Consider the following 22,920-nt stretch of genomic DNA (forward strand, 5'->3'; position numbering starts at 1 on the left):
AAATGCACAAGTGGGAGATACATCCTTCAGTACTCCAGCCGTACTTCCAAAGGTGGGGTCATCCAGAGATCGACCTGTTCGCCACTCAGGAGAACGCAAAATGCCAAAGCTTTACCGCCAGATTCCCACACCCACTGTCGCAGGGCAATGCGATATGGATGAACTGGTCATGGGAAATTTGCGTACGCTTTTCCCCCAGCACCACTGATACCGCTGGTGGCACGCAAACTCAGGCAACACTCGATGACTCTCATCCTGGTTGCTCCAACATGGGCTCCTCAACCATGGTAGACCACGTTTCTGGAACTGTCCGTGGTCCCGCATCAGAGGCTACGTCTCACACCCAGCCTTCTGACGCAGAGCCATGGCGACATTCACCACCCAGATCCGCAACAGCTCAACCTGGCGATCTGGCTCCTGAAGTCCTAGAGTTTGGCTACCTAAACTTACCTCCCAATTGCATGGACATCATTCGGGAGGCAAGGAAGCCTACTACTAGAGCCTGCTACGCGGCGAAATGGAAGCGGTTTGCCATTTATTGTGCAAACCACAACATTAACCCGCTTGATGCTTCCATTCAAGACATCATCTGTTACCTGTTCCATCTGTACAAGTGTAATCTGGCCTATACTTCCATTCGCATTCATCTGTCTGCGATGGCCGCGTATCTCCAAAATAGACAACACCTTTCGCTCTTCAAGGTGCCTGCAATCAAAGCTTTTTTGGAAGGCCTCAAATGAGTCATTCCGCCACGGACTCCACCAGCTCCTGAGTGGAACCTCAATGTGGTTCTTACCAGACTGATGGGTCCTCCCTTTGAACCACTGCATTCCTGCGAGATTCAGTTCTTGACGTGGAAAGTGGCTTTCCTTGTAGCAATTACATCGCTACGGAGGGTCAGTGAATTGCAAGCCCTCACAATCCAAGAGCCATTTATCCAAATTCATTCCAACAGGGTGGTGCTCCGCACTAACCCTAAGTTCCTGCCCAAGGTTGTGTCTCAGTTCCACATCAACCAAACAATCGAATTACCTGTTTTCTTTCAAAATCCTGAGTCACTGGTAGAGCGGATGCTCCACACCCTTGACGTTAAGCGGGCCCTATTGTATTACATTGATAGGACCAAGGATTTTAGAAAGACTAAACAACTCTTTGTCGCCTTTGCGCCACACCACAAAGGTAACCCTATTTCCAAGGCTGGTATTGCTAGGTGGATCGTTAAATGTATCCAGATCTGCTATGCAAAAGCAAAACGCACTCTTACCATTCCACCAAGAGCCCACTCCACCAGGAAGTTGGGGGCCTCTATGGCTTTCCTTGGAAACATTCCCTTAGAGGACATATGTAGAGCAGCAACATGGTCTACCACACACACATTTACTAAGCATTACTGTGTTGATGTGCACTCCAAACAGCAGGCAGCTGTAGGGCAGGCTGTTCTCAAGACACTTTTCCAAACTGCTGCAGCTGGCACGGGCGGCCGCCGTTAATGGAGGGACTGCTATGTATTCTATGCACAGATATGAATTCAGCAGCCCACATGCCTCGAACCGAATATGCTACTTACTAATATGCATCTGTTCTTGGCATGTAGGGCTGCTGACATTAATATCGCCCGCCCTCCTCCCCGGCGCCTGTAGCAGCTGCAGTATTCACATATATACTCATAGCATGGTCATCATTCACTGAGTTTCACTCCATCTTGGCCACAATGGCTAAAAACAATCTGGGGATGGAGTCGATGCCCATGCGCACTGTAGTCCAGGGGAGGAGCCACCTATCTCGTGATACTTCGAACACTCTTCCAGGACAACAATGTGCAATCATCCGGACCCAACACTAGGCGGCGATCTATGCACAGATATGAATGTCAGCAGCCCTACATGCCAAGAACAGATGCATACTAGTAAGTAGCATATTCGTTTGCGACCGCATTTGCTATCACAAAACACTCACAGTTTACCACCTACTTCAAGTAGGTGGTAAACCACTCTCAAATGGGAAGGGGGCTCCAGGGGACCCCTTCCCCTTTGTGAGTGTGTGCAAAAATGTTTTTTAAGAGCAGGCAGTGGTTTCCAGGACCACTGGCTGCCCTTAAAAATTGGAACTGAAAAGTAAAATGTTCCTTTTTTAAATGCATTCCGTTTTCCTTTAAGGAAAACAGGCTGCATTTAAAAAAGAAAACTGCTTTATTTAAAAAGCATTCAAAAGCATGGTGGTCTGCTGACCCCAGCAGCCACCATCACTGGGAGTGCTAGCCATTCCCAATGGGGTCGCAAATTGCGCTTGCTTCATGAATATTAATGAGGCATGCAATTTGCGTCCCCATTGGGAATCCCAAATTAGGTTAAATTGCGACTCGCAAAAGTGAATGGTCGCACTTCTGGCCCTCAGTCTCTTGAGGCCAGACTGCTGACTGGGAGGCTTGGTAAGGGAGCCAGTTCTATCGTTCCTTGGGTGTTAATGCACCCAACCACTTTTCTAAGCTGTTGCAGAAATGTGAGGGCTGGCTGGGTGAGCTAGACGATGGAGATTGGAGGGAGGCTTGCTTGGCCCCAATGGACCTAGTTATATCCACACACCTGCGCCTGGCTCAACTTAACTGTTTACATACCACATATATGACCCCTGTATGGGTGCATCAGGTGGGCAATTTGCCCCAGTCGGCCTGCTTTCACTGCGCAGCTTGAAAGGCCAAATTCTTTAATGTGGTTGGGTCCTGTCCTAGACTGACAAGAGATAGAGCATGAACTCCACCTGGTCTTGGACAAATCAATACAGTTTATCCCTCGGGTTGCCTTACTGGGGTTGCTTGAAGACCTTGGTGGACCCAGAATGAAGCGTGTGTTTATAGGGGTGGCATTGTTGGTTGCCAAAGGGATCATAGCAGGGAAATGGACCTCCCCTCATCCCCTTACCTTTGCAGAGTGTTGAGTTGGGTTGGACTGGTGAGGCCACAAGAAATGCCTATATACTTGACCCGTGGTTTCCCACGAAATCATCAAAGGATTTGAGGCAGGCGGCAGGATTATCATGGATTGGACTGGGGCCCTGATTGAAGTGTGCTATGAGTACTGCATGGGGTTGCGGGCGGAAGTGGTGGCCTTAAATTCTTGTTTTGTTTTTGTGTCTACATGGAACACAATATAATTTGTTTATTTAAAAAAATCAGATGGTTAATGAGTTTACTGTTAAGATTGGTGAGTAATTTACAAGCCATAGGTTCAGATGCTCATAAGATAGCGGAGGCGGTTAACATGCCTAAAGCAGAAATTTGCTTACAACTTTTAGGTCAGAGGTTTGACTCCCAGTTTGAGTTAATTGGGTAAGGTGATCCATGGGTAGCAACGGGAGGACAGGCTACATGGTACAGTAAAAATATGAAGGGTATGAAGAGTCACCCACTTTTGAGTGTGGGAAACCCCTTTAGGTTTTGTTAGGGCATTGCACTGCACTGCAGCTGCAAGCGAGTCATGGAACATTCTGCAAGAAACCACAAAACAAAAAGAAAGTACTTACAATAATTACATAGCGCGGTGTAGCAAAATTGAACTCGTGGAAGGAAATAATTTATTCAATATGGAATTCATAGAGCTTCAGAAGTAATGTTTTCAGCTAAGGGATATTCAAACAATAATCGTGTTCACTTTTCATAAGTTGGTATATTTCTATAAATAAATTAGAAACCATGTTCAGGGTGAAAGCACACCTTTCTGCAATGCTAGTGATTTGTTATTTTGGAATCAGTTAAGTGATAATGATTCTAGTATGTATGTTTACTTTTTTATATAAACACACGCTACTGTAAGTTATTGTTCTCTATAACATTCTTTAAAATTGGAATTAGCAAATTGAATGCACTGCACAGCTAAGAGTTGAATCCCACTTATTAATAACCCATTTCCATCATATGAGAATGTTATCATTTTCCTCCTATGTACAATATTTGTTTACTTAATTGACTTGTGGGCTGATAGATTCCGCATTCCATTTAGAGCAAACACATTCCATAGGTAATATATGAGAACATACTATTCACAGACTGCATGAACAGTGTTGCCATACATACGTGGGTCAGAAAGAAAGATTTTGATCTTCTTCAGGGATTACCTCGGCATCTTAAACCTTAACTTCAAGCTCTTCCTTTGGAATCTTAAACCTTAACTTAAAGAGCTCATTTTGGGATCGTGTCTAGACTTAAGGTGTTTTAAGCTTTTAGAACATTATTCGATTAGTCCAGAGTCTGAAAAGGCACTGTGGGAGTCACCTTACTGGGATTCATACTATTACCACATACACACAGGCGAAGGCAGAAATATAGCCTTATTCACATTTGATGTAAACTAACTCAAATTAAGGACTAGGCCTTGGCTTAACAATAAAATCACAATCTACTTCTGATTAATAAAAGAGATATTTTATGCTTTAATGGATTCTCCAGCTGTTCTTTTTACATCATCTAGTGTTGAACACTAGAGCAAACATTTTTTACAAAATGTTGAACTTTTTTGTTTCTGGGAATGTGACCTTTGTCAAGCAAGTCCATTCTATAACATGAGCTCACAATACTCTGCACCTGTAAGGAATTTTTGCTGTTCCTTTCTACAGGCTACTATAAAGTTACAAGCATTGGCAAAAGCAATAGGTCCCCTATTGGCCACTAACCTATTGAGTTTATTTATACTTCTTTTTTATGTCATGATTTCTGCAAAACTTTGTTGTTTGGGAAGCAATCGGGCTCTCAACAATCTGAAGAAATATAGTTAATAGGGGCTCAAAAAGCAGCCACTGCCTTAGAAGTCTGTGACAATTAAGGGATTTACTGTGCTCCTTGTGAAAGGTCAGAATGCTGTCACTCCTAGTGAAGTTATCCAATGACTGAAGTAGGCAGACCCACTTTTGTTGGCGGAACAAAAAGGTGAAGGACACCTCAACAGACCAATTGTTGAAGAGGGCTGACTGAATGCCACCACAAGTAATTATATTATATATATATATATATATATATATATATATATATATATATATATATATATATTAATTAATAAAAAATCAAAAGTTCTTGACTTATGCCAGACTTAAAAATGCAGCTGTAAATGTAAATGTGTTTGTATTTATATAGCACCTTCTACCCAGAGATCTCGTAGCGCTGTATTCATACCGCTGTGGAACCCTTCCTGGCTTTCCTGTAAGATGTCCACTCCTGGGCACCCCCAAGGTGAAGCCAGGCATCCAAGCGCTGCTGGGGCCGTTGTGGAGATTAAGCAAGCTATTGCCCCGAGTCACAGAGTGGGACCCATGATTAGACTAGGCACCGAGGCGAGAATTATCAGGTCCGGGGAGATTGAGTCCAAGAGCCGCCGAGGTGGGAATTGAACCCTGGTCCCGGGCCAGACCTCTGCATCAGGGTCTGCCGCTCTAACCATTGAGCCACGCTTTTCCACTGAGATTAAATGAGTAGAGGTCCAGTTTTGAACTGAAAAAGTAAATCAATGACAACATCGTCTGATTCAGAGTTCCCCAACCAACCTTCACGCTAGAAAGAACTGAAATTCATAATTTTACATTTTTACACATGCATGTACATTATATATAACTGAGTGTTCTGGGGATTGGTTTCTGGGGGGGTGGGGGGGATTTGGAGCACAGAACAGATCGTAGTGGCCACGCTTTTGGGCAAATTGGCTTTTGATATGCCTACTCTTTTCATTTTCCTAAAAAAGGGCACACGGACAGCCTTTCATTTTTTAATTGATTCAGATGATCCCCAGCTTGTTTATAAAGAAAGATACATTCTTCCTGATAACCTTTTGTGCTGTTAACTTAATATCATTTTCTTTTCTGTAAACCATTAATCAATGAGTATTTATAACGCCTATGACGTTTTTTATACCGAGAATGAGAACTTAATTGAAATTGTTTTATATGAATTTTATTGCAATGTTCCACGGGTTGCTTTTCATTATAATTGCATCAAACACAATAAAATGTTGTGAGTAGAATGACTGGAAAGGGATACAAGTAATTTTCCAGGTTTATTGCAGAATGTGTTGGGATGTCTCCCAAAAGCAGGTGCAATTCTTATTCCGGCTAAGTTGTGAATTATCTCTGCATGCATCTTTTATTGCTTTTACTTATGAGAGTTTCCCCATGGCAAATCATTGTTCCATCGGAGCACAAAGAGTGTTTTGACTTTCCAGATATGTGGCTCTGTTGGAGTGTGTAGGGCATTGACATAGTTCTGAAACAAAAGGGGGCTGTGAGCCTGTCAGAGTTTGACATTTATTTGGGGTAATATTCCTCATACTATATTTTGACAAACAACTCTCCAGATGTGGTGCTTAGTTGCAATCCTGCCACATGGGCTCTGAAGGTGACAAAAGCATGATTCATCCAACCAGGTGGAGTCTGCAGGGAATTGGAAAAGTTAAACTTTGTATGTATTTGCAGAGATAGTCAGGTTCTTAAACAAAGGAGAAAGAACACAAAGAATCTAGGGGCATGATTGGGTCACTTGCTGGTTTGCACAGATAAGAGCAACAAATATTACTGAGGTACCGAACACTACTTTGTATGCAAGTAAACAAGTGTCAATAGCCTCGTTCCAAGGTAACATGAAGCCTAGCGGTAGAGAGCCACAATTCCTTTTTCACATCATCATGCCTTCTCTCTTATATCCCTTTAATGCCTCACGTGCTCTTGTGCCTTTAACTCCCAAAATAAATCTCTCAGGAGCCAGTTGTTGGACCGCAAACCTGAATGTCAACAACAAAAACCGAGACCCTCCCTGGATGAAGGTCCAAAATAGTCTCCATTCCTTTAATCTCAAATCCAGACTGGGACCACCGAGCCTTCTGAAAGTTTTCAAAGAAGCCCGGGCTCAACTCAGTAAGCTCTTTACTACCCATACCAGTCTAAAAGCAGAATTCCACCAGTAGAGGGACTGCGAGCAGGCATTCATGGCTCAATTGGCTTCATAAGTGTGGAATTGAATGGTGGATGGATTTTTGGGATCTTCAAATTGTGAGGCATCCCTCCACTGGATGACTTCTTTGGCAATGGCCTACACCAGAGCAAGGTCTCATTTTCTGAATCTACATTTCTTTATTTCAGCTTTGGCTGTAAGTAGATTTTGAGATGCCACCAGGCTTTTATAGGCAAGTCTTGTACCATAGGGGTAGGGTTGGGTATATGGTGTCTCTTGAATTGTTCTCGAAGATAACATAATACACAATTAAATAAGCAATGAGAAGGGAGACATGACCATTGAAGAGTGGTGTTCATTATTATAAGCACATTCACCTAGCCTACCCACCACTTCCTGTTGCTCTAACAAAGTTCATCCTGAGGATGGTAATCAAAAGACATTCAGCAGTTCATGGTGCTAGCTGAACAGAAGCTGGATAATTGCAGACCCCTGTCTGAAACAATTGTGCTAGTAACTCCGGAAGTAGAACCTTGTCTTGCTGAATAATAGTGATGAATAAGGTGGAGTTGTGTAACTTTTTCAGTGGTATATAATGCTCCATTTCACTAAAACGGTCAGTCTCCCAAAAAATGGTATCTAACCGCTTGCACTTGGACAAATCAAAAAGTCCATAGCTATGGCATCTCACAGTTGCTGTGGAAGGGTAATCATAAAACAGACTATTTGTTTTAATAATCTACTTGTGTTCAAGTTACCAACTCTACTAGCTTCACAGAGGCGTAGACATAGTCAGTCAGTGTGGGCCACCAGTGTTGACTTTGCACTAGTTCTAGTGACTTCCTAGAAGTCCTGCTGTGTCATGTAATAATGATCTTACTTTCTCCTAAGCATCCCTGGTTGGTACAAAGGTAGAGGACACATTGAACTAATCACCATCTTGAGCGTGTATGTTAAGATCACCCCTTAGCCATTCACATACATCAGTAGAATGAGATACACCTCTTATGGAATCCTTTTCTGTTTAGTTATATGTGAGAGTCATGAAGAGCATCATCTTTGCAGTATACTTGTCAAAAGCACTTTACAGACTTTGACAACTATAGGGTAATTATATTAATTTTCTTGTAAACTTTGTGCAAATGTACCAACCTCTGATACCTTTAAGATTAGATTTGGTGTAGGGCATTGTCTGGCACATCTACTCATTCCTTTATTTCAACAGTAAAATGGGATTTTAAAAATTCAAATGGAAATGTCACTGTGAAAACAATACTGGAAGATGTATGTCACAAACTGCAGCTTTACGAAGATGGTTGTTCTTTTTCTGTTCTGAAAAGCTGCCGTGATGTGTTTATTTTTGCACACAAAGTGAACAGTATCAAGACAAGTAATGGTTTATTATTTTGTAATGCATTTTGCTTTCTTTCCAGATATTCCACAATCTACACAATGTTTCCAGTGTTCTCCCTAGTCTTGGATAAAGATGTCAAATCAGAGGTAGCCATGCTGTACCCAGAGCTTTACAAAGACCTTCTAAAGGTACTATGTGCATACATACACAGAGACTGAGCTTATTTGTTTTTATTTTTGCTATAATTTTCGATTGTAGATTAAAAAGCTGCTTCATTTACTTCACTTCAAGCTAGGTAATATTTTGGATAGAAAATGTGTAAATATGTTTCAAAGCGTGAGTAAAGCTAAGCTCTTTAGTCACAGAGACTAGCTTGGCATGCTCTCTACATTAACAGCCGTTGCTGTACTTTGTTGTTTGAGCCACAGATTGTTTGTGTGTTGTGTATGAACTAACACTCTTTCTTGCATGCTTGGAGTTTGTATGCGCAGTGCTTGACTTCGTTTGAACATTTTATCTTTCCTGCTGACCCTACTTAATCCTATCCGTGAATCTGAGTTCAGTACAGTATTATCGCACTGTGCCGTTAGCTAGTCTGGAATCTGTAAATGGGGCAGTAATAACTCAGTAGGAGCAATCACAGGGCTGCTCCTCTGTTAAGGGCAGAGCAGGAAATAGGAAAAATAAAATGATAATACTGTTATTATAATTTTATTTTTCTGAGCTACTGGGCTGGTTTCGAGCGGGGCGCAACTGGTGCCACAGTTTGTCCAGCCGAACATTCATGTGTACTTAGCATGTTCTCCACCGGGCTGTAATGCACATCCTGGGTGGAGCACATGCCCAGGCTCCCAGTCCCTGTCTGATCACCAAACCGCTCAGACCAATCACAATGCTTCATTGCAGCATTGCGATTTGCTTAGGGGAGACTGTGCTTCCTATACTCGTCAGCGAAGCAACGGCAAAGGAGAGACGGAGGGGGCTGTGAGGAGGTAAGTGTTTTTAAAAGTATATATATTTTGTCCAGGTCTGTTGTGACCTCCTAATGAGTTGAGGGTTTTAAGTTATTTGTGTTACTTGTGTTCTAATGTTCATTGATTGTTTTGCCATTAAGCAACAGAATGTGATGTCTGATAATTACTCTCACAATTCACCTCGTGTGTGATGCTGGCTTTTGGCACTTTTTCTGCTCAAATAAGTCCATACTATCTTTTCTGGTCTTTCAAAATGTACCCGCAGCATTATGAAATATACTTGACAGACATGTTCCTCGAAGGTAACTTCAACATCATGTGCAAAAAAATGAATTTAAAAAAAGTCCACATCTGATTCTTCTCTATTTATTTTTCCTAGGGCCGGCCTTTGTCTTACAAAACATTTTTAATATGGGTTTTGATAAGCATTTACCAAGGTAAGCATATATTGGTTGCCGTAATCAGCGGAGTGTTCTGTTATTGGACTATTTGGGGATTTATGTTGAGACGAAATAAATTTCTAGAAATACATATAACAAAACACACCATGCTTGGTCATTATTTAACAATATGCAATCATATTCTCAGTTGCGTGGTTGAAGCCCTGGAAAAAAAACCACGTTAAAGCAAGCCTCGGACAAACAGTTCTTAATTTAATCCTGCCATCTTTAATTTTATGTTGAATAGTTTCCAACTTTGCATCTGGTTGCCAAAGCTATAACTATCAAACATTTTATGATTTATCAGTCCAATACCAGTTTGGTTGATTGTAGTTATGTACATATTGAGGCTATAGACTAAATCAGAGCTGCTAAGCAAAGGAGCACCATACAAAAGGGGGAGGTTACAAAGTAGATAGCTTTTGGATTCTAGAGACTTTGGATCTGGAGTGTTTAGTCCTTTTGGCATGTTGTTCTTTCTAATGTGTTCAATTGTGTTTATGTTCCGCAAAACATAGTGGATAATAAGTAAATAATTACATAATTTCCGAATTGATGGCATGGCTCTGCTGTATAAGATCTGTGTGGTTTGTTGGCGTGCTCTTACAATCGTTCTCTAAAATGACGGTATTTTACATCTGTACTGATTGTACTTATCAGTTATGTATAGTGCATTGCATCAAATGGTATTCATGTGCTTCGCATCGGTCAAACAAATTAACATGTTGTGAGATGTTCTATCTCACGTAGTCTGTTCAATGTCGATGATGCTTCTTAGAGGCATGTGCTGTTGATGGGCATGTGATAGTGAACTACAAGGCATATTTGTGTTGTATTGGATGCATGTGAGGTGTTCTGTGCATGTTCTCTTTGCTTTTTGTGTGTGTTAACTTAGTAGCTATTGTTGTTAGAAAAGCAATGTATTTTGTGATAATAAGGCATATCTTTGCTTTTGATTTAGGAGGTATTCTGTCTAAAATGTTGTGATAAGTATCTGTTGGTTGGCATTTAGTGGGTGGTACTTTTAGGAGCAATTCAGTTAAGACCTGTGTTGCATATCCATGCAGTGATTTATGTGTGTTAAATGATTTGCTACAGTGCAAGTTTCGGTTAAATTCTAGAAATTAGATGGGGCTTGAAATATATTTTCTAAATTGTGCTATGCTTAGAATGTGCCACTGCCAGCCATCATAATGATTTAGGTTGGATGAGATGGTATGCACCATTAAATATTTAATGAGACCATTTTTGGGGAGTGAAATATGTCTGAAACAGGTGACTGAACAGTACTGCCAATACCTAGGTTGGTGCTAATGGGGTTGACCATTCTGATAAGGCTTTTAGAGGGTTATTTAATTTGCTGTGATGGAAGAGCACCACAGATTTTATTTAGCAAAGTTGTGCATCTGTAGTTATTGTGGGTGTCTCTTCTGGTAATGTCTCTAAGAATATATTTTGGAAAGGGTGATGCCTTCAAGAAGGAACTTTGTCCAGGAAATTTGCTTCAACTTAGTTGTCAATAAAATATATGGTTCTTATATGGTCGCTTTTTTTTGTAAATATAGTTCTTATTATGTTTAAACATATATGGAGCCGGTATTCAGTATTATAACAGTGTCCATTACAAGTACTAATAGCGATATTTCAGATTTATATAATAATAATACTTTGATAAACTATTGAAACACAAACCATAACAGACATACAATAGCAAAAGTGAACTAAAAAATAAACCTAATTTCAGTCCATAATTACCAGAACACAAATAATGGAGTTTTGCAGCATATTGAATTCATCCCAAATAATATGATACTAATTAATTTGATTGTTAGAAGAGTGTCACTTTTACATACGTTGTTTTCTAAAGGAAGCATGATACATCAACTACTGCTTTTTCCCGACTACAGGTAGCATTATCATGTATGGGGCATTGCTGCTCTTCGAGTCTGAGTTTTTCCACATTGTGGCCATTTCTTTCACGTCCCTGATTCTCACCGAGCTGTTGATGGTGGCCCTAACCATACAGACGTGGCACTGGCTTATGATTGTGGCCGAGCTGCTGAGCCTCTCCTGCTACATCGCCTCCCTTGTGTTCCTACATGAGTACATTGGTAAGCAACTTGCCTCCTCTTTTTATCGAAGACTGTCAACTTCCAGGAGTGTAATTTCTTTTCCTGGCCTTGTGCTGTTGAGATTTCTCTCTAAGCTGCCCTGCTTCATTTGTGAATTAGACATTTAAAACATGCTCTCCACTGTTCCTTTTGGAGATGTTGTTCTATTACAGAGTATAATTTTGTTCATTTAATATCAGTGCTTTATTTGTCCCAGTGCAGGAAAATAAGGGCCACTGCCCACCACCTGCAATAACCGGCACAACTTAACCACTTCACATGCCCATTGTCTACAGCCCCTTTAAAGTTTCTGTTTTGTTTTAAAGTGCTGTTCCAAAGTCACATTAGTTAAATTGAAATCAGAGATTATGCAGCTTTGGAGTAGGAGGAATTTGAACAATTGGGAAAATATAGGAATTTAATGGAAAAGGATCTGAAGGTTGGATTTCATGTGACTGTACATTTTTTTTAATATATCAAACGATATTCCCCAGGGGAAAAGGACACCAGATACTCTTAACAATAACCTCCATTTGCCCACTGCGGTTTACTTCTGTGGTGCTGCAGTCATGGCCTGCTACAACTGACGTTTAGCAGTTGACACAGCTGATGCTTCTTAAGTGTAAGCTTATTATTTAATATCTAGGGCAGTAGTCTGATCATTTCTGTCTTGATCTTTGCTTACTGAAAGTACATGCTTTCCTGCTCTACCCTTGTTTGACTGTCAGTATGATTAATTTCGAAAGAACGTTTATTAGTAGAAATTAAGACACCACCATATAATACAGGATAATAGATATTCTTTCAGTTGAGATTATGAAACTAAAAGGAATAGCTGGGGAAAAGTATGGGTTGTACATGGTTTGAGAAGAGGAAAGTCTAGGTAATACTAAGCATATTCAAACAATTATAATATTTATGAAGAGAAAGTCAAGGAGGTTGGGAAACTTTATACTGAATAGGGGTGCATGTAAAAGAGTGTTTTGCACTATCACCATGGAACATTGTAACAAATGACCATAAAGTTAAATGTTTCACTCAAGAGATATAGAGTAAACATCTGATGTATCTAATCTATGATTATGACAAACTGCTCCCTAGCCAGCTTGAACAGATAACTTGGTTAAATCCTTCCAAATTTTGGTAATCTACTGAAAAGCAACTGCTGTTAATAAGTCTAGAATCCGCACATTAGATTAACATGTGTTCCAATCATTAGATACACTTCCTAAAAATATGTTAGCGATGGGAAAGGGAATTGCGGAATGAAAAATTAAGTTAATCTGAATCCAAATCCACTAATTATGAATAGAAGGACAGGTAAAAAGTAGACTCTTTAAATCCGCATGTTCTGAGGAGCAGGTCCAGCAAGTATCATGGGGATCAATGTGTATTTTGTGCTTAACCATTGGGGAGAGAAGAAGCCTATTATAAATAAAAAAGAGTGTTTGGTTGGTATTTTCCACTCTAGAGGATTTCCTCATTTTGGCCCATATTCTATTCCATAATAGGATAGACAATTCCACTTCTAAATCCTGTTCCAATTCGTTCTTGGTTTTCTCTCATTCTATCATTCATAGACAGAAGTCAAGGAGAGTAAATAATGGTGCTTTGGAGTGATTGAGAGAAGGGCATGTAATCACTTAACAACAGAAGATGGAGAAGGGCGAGACAAATGAAATTGAGCATATGCGGAGCAAAGAGCTGTTTGTAAAAGCTTGTATTTTGTCTGACAAGAGGAGGGTAGGGAAGAAAGAAGACTGACTTGTGAAAAAAGTATAACCTCATTCTGTTCTAAAAGTTGACACACCCAGATTAGACCTTTTTTTCTCCAGGATCTCCAATAAAAGGGTTTACCACGCATCAATATGAATTTTGTTATGTCAAATCGTGGAATTAGGAAACATTTCAGAATCCGTGGGGTATAGGGGGACATAGACTCCATAATTTGCATGAATAATGAAAAACTGGAGTAGAGAGAGTTTGTGGTTTGCTTGTAAAAGATAAGTATTGTTGGAAAGAAAAAGGAGAAAGATAAGAATGTTCAAGCTCAACCCATAATGGACAATCTAATAAAGAGATATAAATTCACAGAGAAGACTGATGTAACAAAAACGCCTTATGATATTTGGGAAAATCAGGAAAATGTACCCACCCTCTAATTCTGGACGTGTTAACTTAAAGATCGACATACTGGGCTTTTTGTTATTCCACAAAAACAAAGAGAGGTTATAGAGTAAATTATTTTTTAAAGATTTAAAAGGAATAGCTACTGGAATGTTAGAGATAGTATAAAGTATGATGGGAGCTAACATAATTTTAATAGGGTCATGGCGACCCCAACAAGAGAGGTGTAAGGGATGCCATTTACTCGTTAATGTGGACATTTTCTGTATACATTTTTCTATACTCATGGAAATTGAGGTCTTAATAGATTGGGTGAAACATAATCCTAAGTATTTAATGTGTTTGAGGACTTCATACAAAATTTGATATAGTAAAATCTTATTTAAAAGTAAATTTGGTCAAAGGTAATATCTCAGGGGTGCATCAGAACCCTAAGTAACCATCTTGGATTCCAAACGTGAATAAGCACTAAGATGACTTTAATTTTTGTTTTTATTTTGTCACGTTTGCTGTGCATTCAAAGACAGAGGTAAAATGTCAGTCTAATCTCCTGACAAATTGCTGCTTATTCTTTTAACACGTAGACAGTTTTTCTCTTTCTCTTACTGCTACGTATGAGGATTTTATAGCGTAAACTATGTGGCAATTTTGCTGGTGGGAAATAAAGGTATTTAGGATGTCGTTTTCTTCTTACACACAACAACATTTAAATACCTCCAAATGAACTGTCAAAATATTTCACAATTAATAAACAGGATAGCGCTAATTTAAGGCCTCATTACGATGTCGGTTGGAAAGCACTCCGACTAACTTGGTTTCCGAATGTTTTCCAACCAAATCGGATTCGGGGAGGCCGACCGATTATGATGTGTTTGAACACCTTTCGGTCGGACTCCCATTGACTTCAATGGGAGCCTGTGTTCCTACAGACAACACAGGCTCCCATTGAAAAACGGGGTAGTTGCTGAAAACCGTGCACTCTGTGGCAAGCACCCCTTAGTGCCTGCCCCACCGTGCATGGTTGGAGTGAGGGGACGTATGGGTACCCCCACGGGCTCCAACCGGAGGCCTCTGGGTGAAGGAGGGCCTGCTACAGGCCCCAAAATTCTTATTCAGACAGTCGATCCGTGTCGGAAAGACTGATTCGGAAAGGCTAGCCAAATAAGACATCGTAATCGCTTGGTCGTATATGCCGTCCGTAGAGATGCACAAGTCGGCTCCAACTGACTCAGTGTCACTGAATAGCGTTCGGACATGATTCGGAACTAAGTCGAACAGTCCGCAAGGTTTCCAGCCATCGTAATCGGTCTGTCTGAAATGTTTCCGAGTCGGTCGGAAACAAGGCTTTTGACATGGATCCGTACAAACCGAATACGGTTCTGAGCCTTTCCCACCGAAATCGTAATCAGCACCTAAGTGTTTTTTTCCTAATTCTGAAGGGTGGTGGAAACCAAAATGTAAAAAGGATCAAAAGAAATCAATACACTTGGTGATGCGCAAATGAAATATTAGCTGAAACTCTATTTCCACACATTATCGTTTGTACATTTTATATTATTATCAGTAAAACTTAATGTTTGTGCGAATTTAGTGGTCATTACAAGGGAAAATGTGTTGCTTTTAAATGGCATTAGCCACCGTGCCATGCTTTACTAATATATTTGTGACAGTGTGCACCTAAATGCAACACCAGCTATGTGCTAGACCGTTACCACTCTCCTGCTCAACGGGAGGGGCTCGTTTACAAGATGCTTGTTATTTTTTTTTAAATCCCTATGACTTCTGTGATACAACATTGATTGGCAGTGCCCTCAGTCTGAAAATTCTTCCAGTACCCCTGTACGATATAGAAAGTTTCCGTTCAAACAAATAAAATCTGACAATTAAAAAAGCGTTTACTTATCTTGTGCACCTGCCTCAATTCCGGTTTGAAGGTCTCACTCGCTAACAGCAATACAGCATTTCCTGGAATTCACAGCAGATTCTGCGAACAATAACTTTTTTGTCAGCTGAACTTTTGCAGTGTCCTGGTCTGAAAGAAGTATTAATTTTGAGGTTTACTTAACAGCACTGTGTATTTAGAAAACAATATTTGAAACGATATCAGTCCTTCGAAAACGATCACATGTTATTATTACTTGAAAAGAACAGCGGTGAGTACTGGGCCTCCTTTTTGGGCATTCACTTTTGTTGTATCCAGAGCTTAGAATGTGAAGTCAACCATTTCTTGAAGCTAGCAGTGCTTCTTTAAGCATGCTCCGAATATGGAATGGAAGTGATTGTCGGTCCTGACCTGGATCTGAACTCACCACAGAATCTGCTAAGCTTTGAAAATATCTATTTCAATGTAATTAAACTGCATAAAGTAATCTTGTTCAGCTCCTGTATTTCAAGCCTCATATTTAAATGGGGTATCTCAGCTAGGAATTCTAGATTACGAGTATTAAGCCGTTCTTTGTATATTTACTCCGGCAACACCCAGTTGTGCATGAACCCAGAAAGCAATTCCAGAAAATCTATCATGGATGAGATTCACTTGGCCCTAAACCGGATCAAAACTAAAACTCGTCTTGTGAGTTCTGTATTATCAACTATCTTGTCTGACCTACTCAAACCATTAGCAACCCGCCTTCAGCAAAAAAATCTCACTCATCAGGGTAATCGTCATCCTCCATCTGGACTACAACGTCTTCGTGTGTGCCAACTCTTTTCATAAGCCACTAAAAGAAGCAATTCATTGAAATTCATGTGGCCTGGCTCATTTATAATCTCCAGCCATGGGAACCATATCCAGCAAAGTCAAGAAAGGCCTCCATTGGCTTCTGACTACAGCTAATTTTCAGCTCATGGTGCTCAGTACCACACATAAGGCAATCCAAAAATAGGACGTTTCCCATTTTCATTATTGTGGTTAGCGGTACCACTCAGCCTTGGTGGCCATTTCCAAGAAGGCTAACGTTGTGTGCAAGGTCAAGAAAGCCAAGTCCAATGGAACGATACTCACAATCCTGGACTCAAAGTATAAAAGGCAGGTTGAAAATATTCTCTCCTTTAGGAAGACGTAGTAGACCCAGCGCTTCCAAATACAATTTCAAACTCATGTTGCTATCCTAAGATTGTATCCAGCTCTCTTTCCCATCCCACCCCCGATTTCATCCTCCATCTTGGTTCAAGCACGCTATGAAGCAGCTTTCACGTATTAACCTATTATGTATTACATCACTGGGACAAGTGTCATTTTCTCACCAGGAATTAGGAGAGGGCCACTACCAGCCATATTGGCCATTAATAATACTAAACAAGTTTTATTTGCCATAAGGCAGCCATGGTCTTGGGATCTTCTGAGCTACCCAGAATGGATCAAAAACAAAATGTTTAAAACCATAGTTTGCATCCCAAAGCTGTCTTTATATAAGATAAGGATTCCTGCACCAGCCAATACAGCGATTGGAGGCATTGCTTGGTTTAATGTGTGTGTAATTAGGAAGATGAGAGAAAAAACACAAAGCACAAGTGGACTTCCCTGAAGTTTGCTGAGAGGGTGCCCTGTTAAAAGCTGAAGAAAAGAGAAAAAAGATGGGTGCCTGAGTAAAGTGATAGTGGTGGAGAGATGTAGAGGATCCTAAGAGCTGGATTTATACTTTTGATAATTTGCGAGGATGAAATCTTCCTAATTCTTGGCTCTGCTAGTGACTTCTGCATTGGGGGATTATTTGATGCATGGTATCAAAGACCACTAGAGTCCATGTTACTACTCGGGGGCGCAGTGGTCTTGTGTGTCCTCTTTTTGTACCACTGCGGCACTTTCATATTACTGAAGGGGCCAGAGATGCATGTGCCGCCCCTTTTATGAGACAGTTCGCACCGTTGCTCTTTTAGCGTCTGTGCAATCCTGAGAGAGCATTCTCTTATATGCATGGGTATGTGGCCATGCACACAAGTACACACTTTGCCTCTGTTCCTGAGCCATATTGGAGATGTGGTTAAAGATGCAATAGGCCATCAGAATATTGGGAATGCACAGTCAGTGCTTTCTGAGGGGTACTCTTCGGCAGGGGAATATGGACGCCCACACGGACCGTACAGAGATCCCCCTTTTTCAAAAGCAGGTTGTGTTGCCTCCTGCACAGGAAAAGACGTACCATGAATTCAGATCTGTTGGTGTAACTTTCATGAATGCACTGTCCCATCACTGGCATGCATTCATGGATGCACTGGGGGCAGCTCATTCCTTATGATATGGTGCAGTGACCCAGTCTGAGCCTGATGCATGCAATTAAAGGACCATCTGTTATAGAGGCCTAGGACATGTATGAGATTGAGCACTTCTGGGCATCCTTCATTTTTAGCCTCCTAGAGGTGCTTGTGAGCATTTAGGACAGCAGCCTGGAAGCAGCAAGGGGAAAGTGGCACTCAAAATCATGTCAGAATTGTCTGAAAACTCGTGTCATGTTTTTAGTGACAAACCTGAGCTTCTAAAGAGGATGGAACATGCATTTCCGGATTACCAAATAGGCAAAGTAGGCACTAGCCTATGGGCCTCACTCCCATTAGCGGCCCGCGACAACAGATACACTTTCTTAAATAATATTTACAAAAGATAGTAAAAAAAAAAGGAATCGACTAAAAGAAACGAAAACGTTATATTAAAGACTGTATAGAACAAACACTGTAATAATGTAATGAACACATTACCAACTAAAAGTACATAAACCAGAGACATCAGATTGACATAACAGTTTGTCTCTTAACAGCACGTCTTCTGGCAGCTGTCATTTTGTAAAAGTAAATCTGGTGCATAGGGTATTAAGAGATAATTTGCCTGGGGGGCCTGAAATTTCGACTGCCTAGGGGCCTCCACAGGGTTTAATCCGGCACTGAGAAAATGGAAGGAAAGCCTTCTTTACAGTCAGTGCTGAATGTATATTTCAATGATTCAGGAAGAAACCCTGCACACCTGAGTTTTTCCATTAGATGCACATGGGTAATTGATCACCTCCAATTTTAACAATATTCTTGCTCCATGACCTTGCCTGCTCCTTTACTCTCACCACTTTACTTTCCCTCAGTTGTCAGTTTTGAGAATTCTTCTTGCATTTATAGACTTCATTCTGAATAGGGAAACAACATTTTCAACGCAGTCATCACATCAGACTGCATTTACAACGCAGTCATTACATCACAACATCCTTTACAACGCATGTCCCTACAACGCATTACCCTACAATGCATGTCACTACAATGCAGACATTACATCCCATGTCATTACAATGGCATACCATTACAACGCATAGTACCCTTCCACTATCCAACACTTACCCTACTGTTGCACCCCCTGGAGTTAGAATAGTAGATTTTACCCCTACACTATCCAACACTTACCCTACTGTTGCACCCCCTGGAGTTAGAAAAGTAATTTTTACCCCTACCTTAAACTAACACTTACCCTACTGCTGCACCCCCTGGAGTTAGAATAGTAATTTTTACCCCTATACTATCCAACACTTACCTTAAATGCAATGTAATGGTATGTGTTGTAAAGGTATAATCCGATGTAATGGAATGCGTTGTAAATGTAGTTTAAAAAAATCGTTTTATTGGTATAAATGTATGTGTTGTAAGGGATGTTGCAGGGTAAAAACTGTGTTGTAAAGGCATGCGTTGTAAATGTATGCTTTGTAACGTCATACATTCTTCTGATCAACGTGATGCCTGCCCTACATAGAACATTGTAATGAATGTGCTAACATAGTTGTCTTTACAGGATGATTGTGGATTGTGGCATCAACCTGAAAGAAAATGTCACCTGGGTCTGATATCTACTTGGGAAAAAGCTTTCTCAATTTTTCTTTTAAGTCATCCTTGCAGTGAGTACAGTGGTTTATGGATTCCAAGATACAAATCCACCAATGTGATTAGTCCTTGGTACAATCAATTTCCATATAAACCATAAGCGCATGAAGTTATCTAGCCACAAACTTTATGGCGCATGAGGCTCCCAAGATTTGAGACTGATAGGAGCCCCATTTTGTAAATCTGGAAACTTGTGTCAAAAGAAGGATCAGCAAACCAAGCAAAGAAGTCAAGAAGCAGGTGAAAGATCTTAACCCCAACAAGGCATACAGTGGTATTGAGAAAAAAAAGGATTTGGTGGTATATTTTCTGCTGAATCTTTTAAGTGATGATAATAGGTAGTAGGGACAGCCAGTGTGAATGTTTGGGTGTAGAATCCTCATGATTGAATTTGTCTTTCCAAATTAGAGAATCTTTCACCGTTGACTGTTCAAACCGGTTTACAGGAGGTGTCTCTTATCAGCTTGGAGGAATGGAGGCAGTTGGGTCTAGAAGTGCTGAACAGATTTACACCATATCAAGAAAAGGACTTTCCCTAAGTTCATGTTGTGTTCTTTTTCTGTGAAAGAGACAAAGACTCCTATAGAAGTTAAAATGGGAAATATTGTTTTTTTGATACCTTAATTACACCTTCATTACACCCCATGTAGCTCCTGTGGAGAGATCTGCGCAAAACTTGCCATGCCAAACCAAAACTGGATTAACATTGTTTGCAAAGTGTTGTGTATATTCGTCAAACGGGGACAAAATGAAACTGTAAAACACAGTGGCGGTCGGCACTCTATAGTTCTAGTTAGGTCAGGGTTGCCATTGTAAGAATGTTTTTTGTTTTGGGGATAGCTTGGGTTCCGTTGGATGAATCTGCTCAAAATTGTCCAAAAAAAAGTTCATTCACCTCAGCAAGGTTTGCACCAATTCATCAAGCGGGATCCATGAAAAGGTCGGTAGGAATCCCATATTTATTTCTAATTTTAATTCCCAAAGGAAACTTTGCTGTCCAATACAGAAAAAAATGGGTGAACATAATTGCACCAAATTCGGCAAAATGTTAGGACTTTACTCAAAAAGTGTGAGTTTTGTGAACAGAAATTTATGTTTAACGAGATTCTCTGGGTGACCATGAAAGTTTTAAAGAGCTAAGTTGGTTGGCCCCACAGGCGACAGCAGGAGCCCCACACTACCATACATTTTTGGAAAAAATAGGGCCCTTTGATAGGCTGAAGGAGGGTTTTCCTCCCATCAGCCCTTTCGATACAGTCCCATGGTAACGACCAATCTGATTGGCTGCCTTCAATCCTGGGAAAATCCTGCAGTCTCCATTACAGGACTCGGTCCTCATCTTGAAGAAATGTAAAAAAAAAAGGTATCAGGAGCAAGTTAGGTACACCGTGACACCCTGATACTTGTGTGGGGGCTGGGTGGGAGAGACCGAGGAACCCTCCCCTCAGGGTGTTTGTTGCAATTTGGGTGGAGTAGTATAGGAGATTGGTGCTCCCAAGGAGAACTGCATAGGAATTTTGTTCAATTAGAGTTGTGTGCAGTGCAAAGAGGTAGGGAAAACCACCCTATTCCATACTACGGGGCAAAGACCACATGAAAGTAAACAATAGCCTGCACATGCTAAGAGTGTATATACAGTTAACAGTAATGTAAAACGACAGTTGTCTTCTTTAGTTCTGTAGTTTATTTGTTTTAATTGTCCTTTCTTCTGTGGAAGGTGTCTCTAAACAGCCCAATCAATTTCTTTCAGTCTTAGCCAACACGTGTTTCGTCGCATTATAGGGAATGAACCTGCGACTTCAGGGCTAAGGATATATACAAATACAAAGGTTGTGGTATGTATAATTACAACCCGTATGTGTGCACACCCTAGTGAATCGGTGTCATAAGATAAGACAAATCCAAAGCTCATTGTGTATTCATTGAAACCCATGGGCGCATTGTCGAGAGGGTTACAGCAGTAGTATGCATGGACATTAGTGGATTGAAAACAAATTATAATCAGCTTTAAATCTTTTTTGCCCATCTCCTGGCATAACAGCTTATTTTTTCTGTGTGCAAGAATAATAGCCAATAGCATTGATAGAGATGAAAGAGAGAAAGGAACAGTTTGCCCTCATGTTGCCAAGGCTGTGATTAAAAAGTATGTGCTGCCCTCATGTTGCCAAGGCTATGATTAAATCGTAAATGCATGTCAGGTGCTCTTCTATGTCATAGTAAAGAGTGAAGGAATGTAAACAAAATATGATACCTATAGAGTTGTCATATATATCCCTGCAAACAAGAGAGAATGAAAATACGTCCCGGTATGAATAGTGTTAGCTAGAGAATCTGTCGTAGATACGGTTAACGTTACTAGGGTCTAACACACCTTCGTTTCGGTGATACTTCCGACCTGAAAGTCATCAAGTTCCCTCTTCACTTCTAATTTAATTGGTAACGCTTGTTGCACCATCCAAGTATAAGCCTCCTAATATGGGGAGCTAAAATCTGATGCCCGATCCTTAAGAAACAAAAGCAAGAGGATATTATAATGCACAGCCATAGTCTCCGTACAGGAAAGCTTTTTCCTGAAATATCGCCTCCCTAGAATCCTGTAGTTGAGGAAATAGACAGCTTACCGGCGAGATTCTCGGTTACAAGAAACGCTCCCACAGTCCGTGAGTACATCGGGTGTGGTTTAGACATGACCAGATGTCCTTATCGGAGCCCCAATGGCTGCCGAAAAAGAAGGCAGACTTCAAGGAATGTACAAATGGTTGCTGGCAGGGTCCCGCTATTTTGGAACAGCACGGCTGTGTACTAGTCTAATCAGACATTCTACACATTAGTCTTGTCAGTCATGTCTTTGATAACCGAATCGAAGCGTAGTGTTTAAAAACTATTGTCAAGTACAATTATTTGTCAATGGACAAAAGGAGCATTATAAATTAAAGTGATTACATATCACTGTGAAATTGTATACCACCTGAGATCTGAATAGGCACCCTTTGTGGTGTCCGGAATAACTATCCGGCTGTTGGCAACAGAAGGGTAATTAAAAGAATAGAGTAGGTATGGGAGTATAGAATATCTCCTATCCCCATCAAATGGTGTTGCAGGCCGAGTCCGCAACCATGAGAATTGCTATATTATG

General features: G+C 40.6%; 1 protein-coding gene across 1 annotated transcript in view; it reads left to right on the plus strand.

The window, feature by feature from the left end:
• Positions 1 to 22,920, plus strand: part of ATP9A (ATPase phospholipid transporting 9A) — a 482,075-nt gene that overhangs the window by 428,696 nt on the left and 30,459 nt on the right. The window contains exons 25-27 of the mRNA XM_086932451.1: positions 8,359 to 8,467; positions 9,633 to 9,690; positions 11,601 to 11,804. Of these exons, the coding sequence (XP_086788577.1) occupies positions 8,359 to 8,467; positions 9,633 to 9,690; positions 11,601 to 11,804 (371 nt within the window). The remainder of the gene's footprint in view (positions 1 to 8,358; positions 8,468 to 9,632; positions 9,691 to 11,600; positions 11,805 to 22,920) is intronic.

Source organism: Lissotriton vulgaris, chromosome 7, assembly GCF_964263255.1.
Source record: "Lissotriton vulgaris chromosome 7, aLisVul1.2, whole genome shotgun sequence".
NCBI classification, from domain to species: Eukaryota; Metazoa; Chordata; class Amphibia; order Caudata; family Salamandridae; genus Lissotriton; species Lissotriton vulgaris.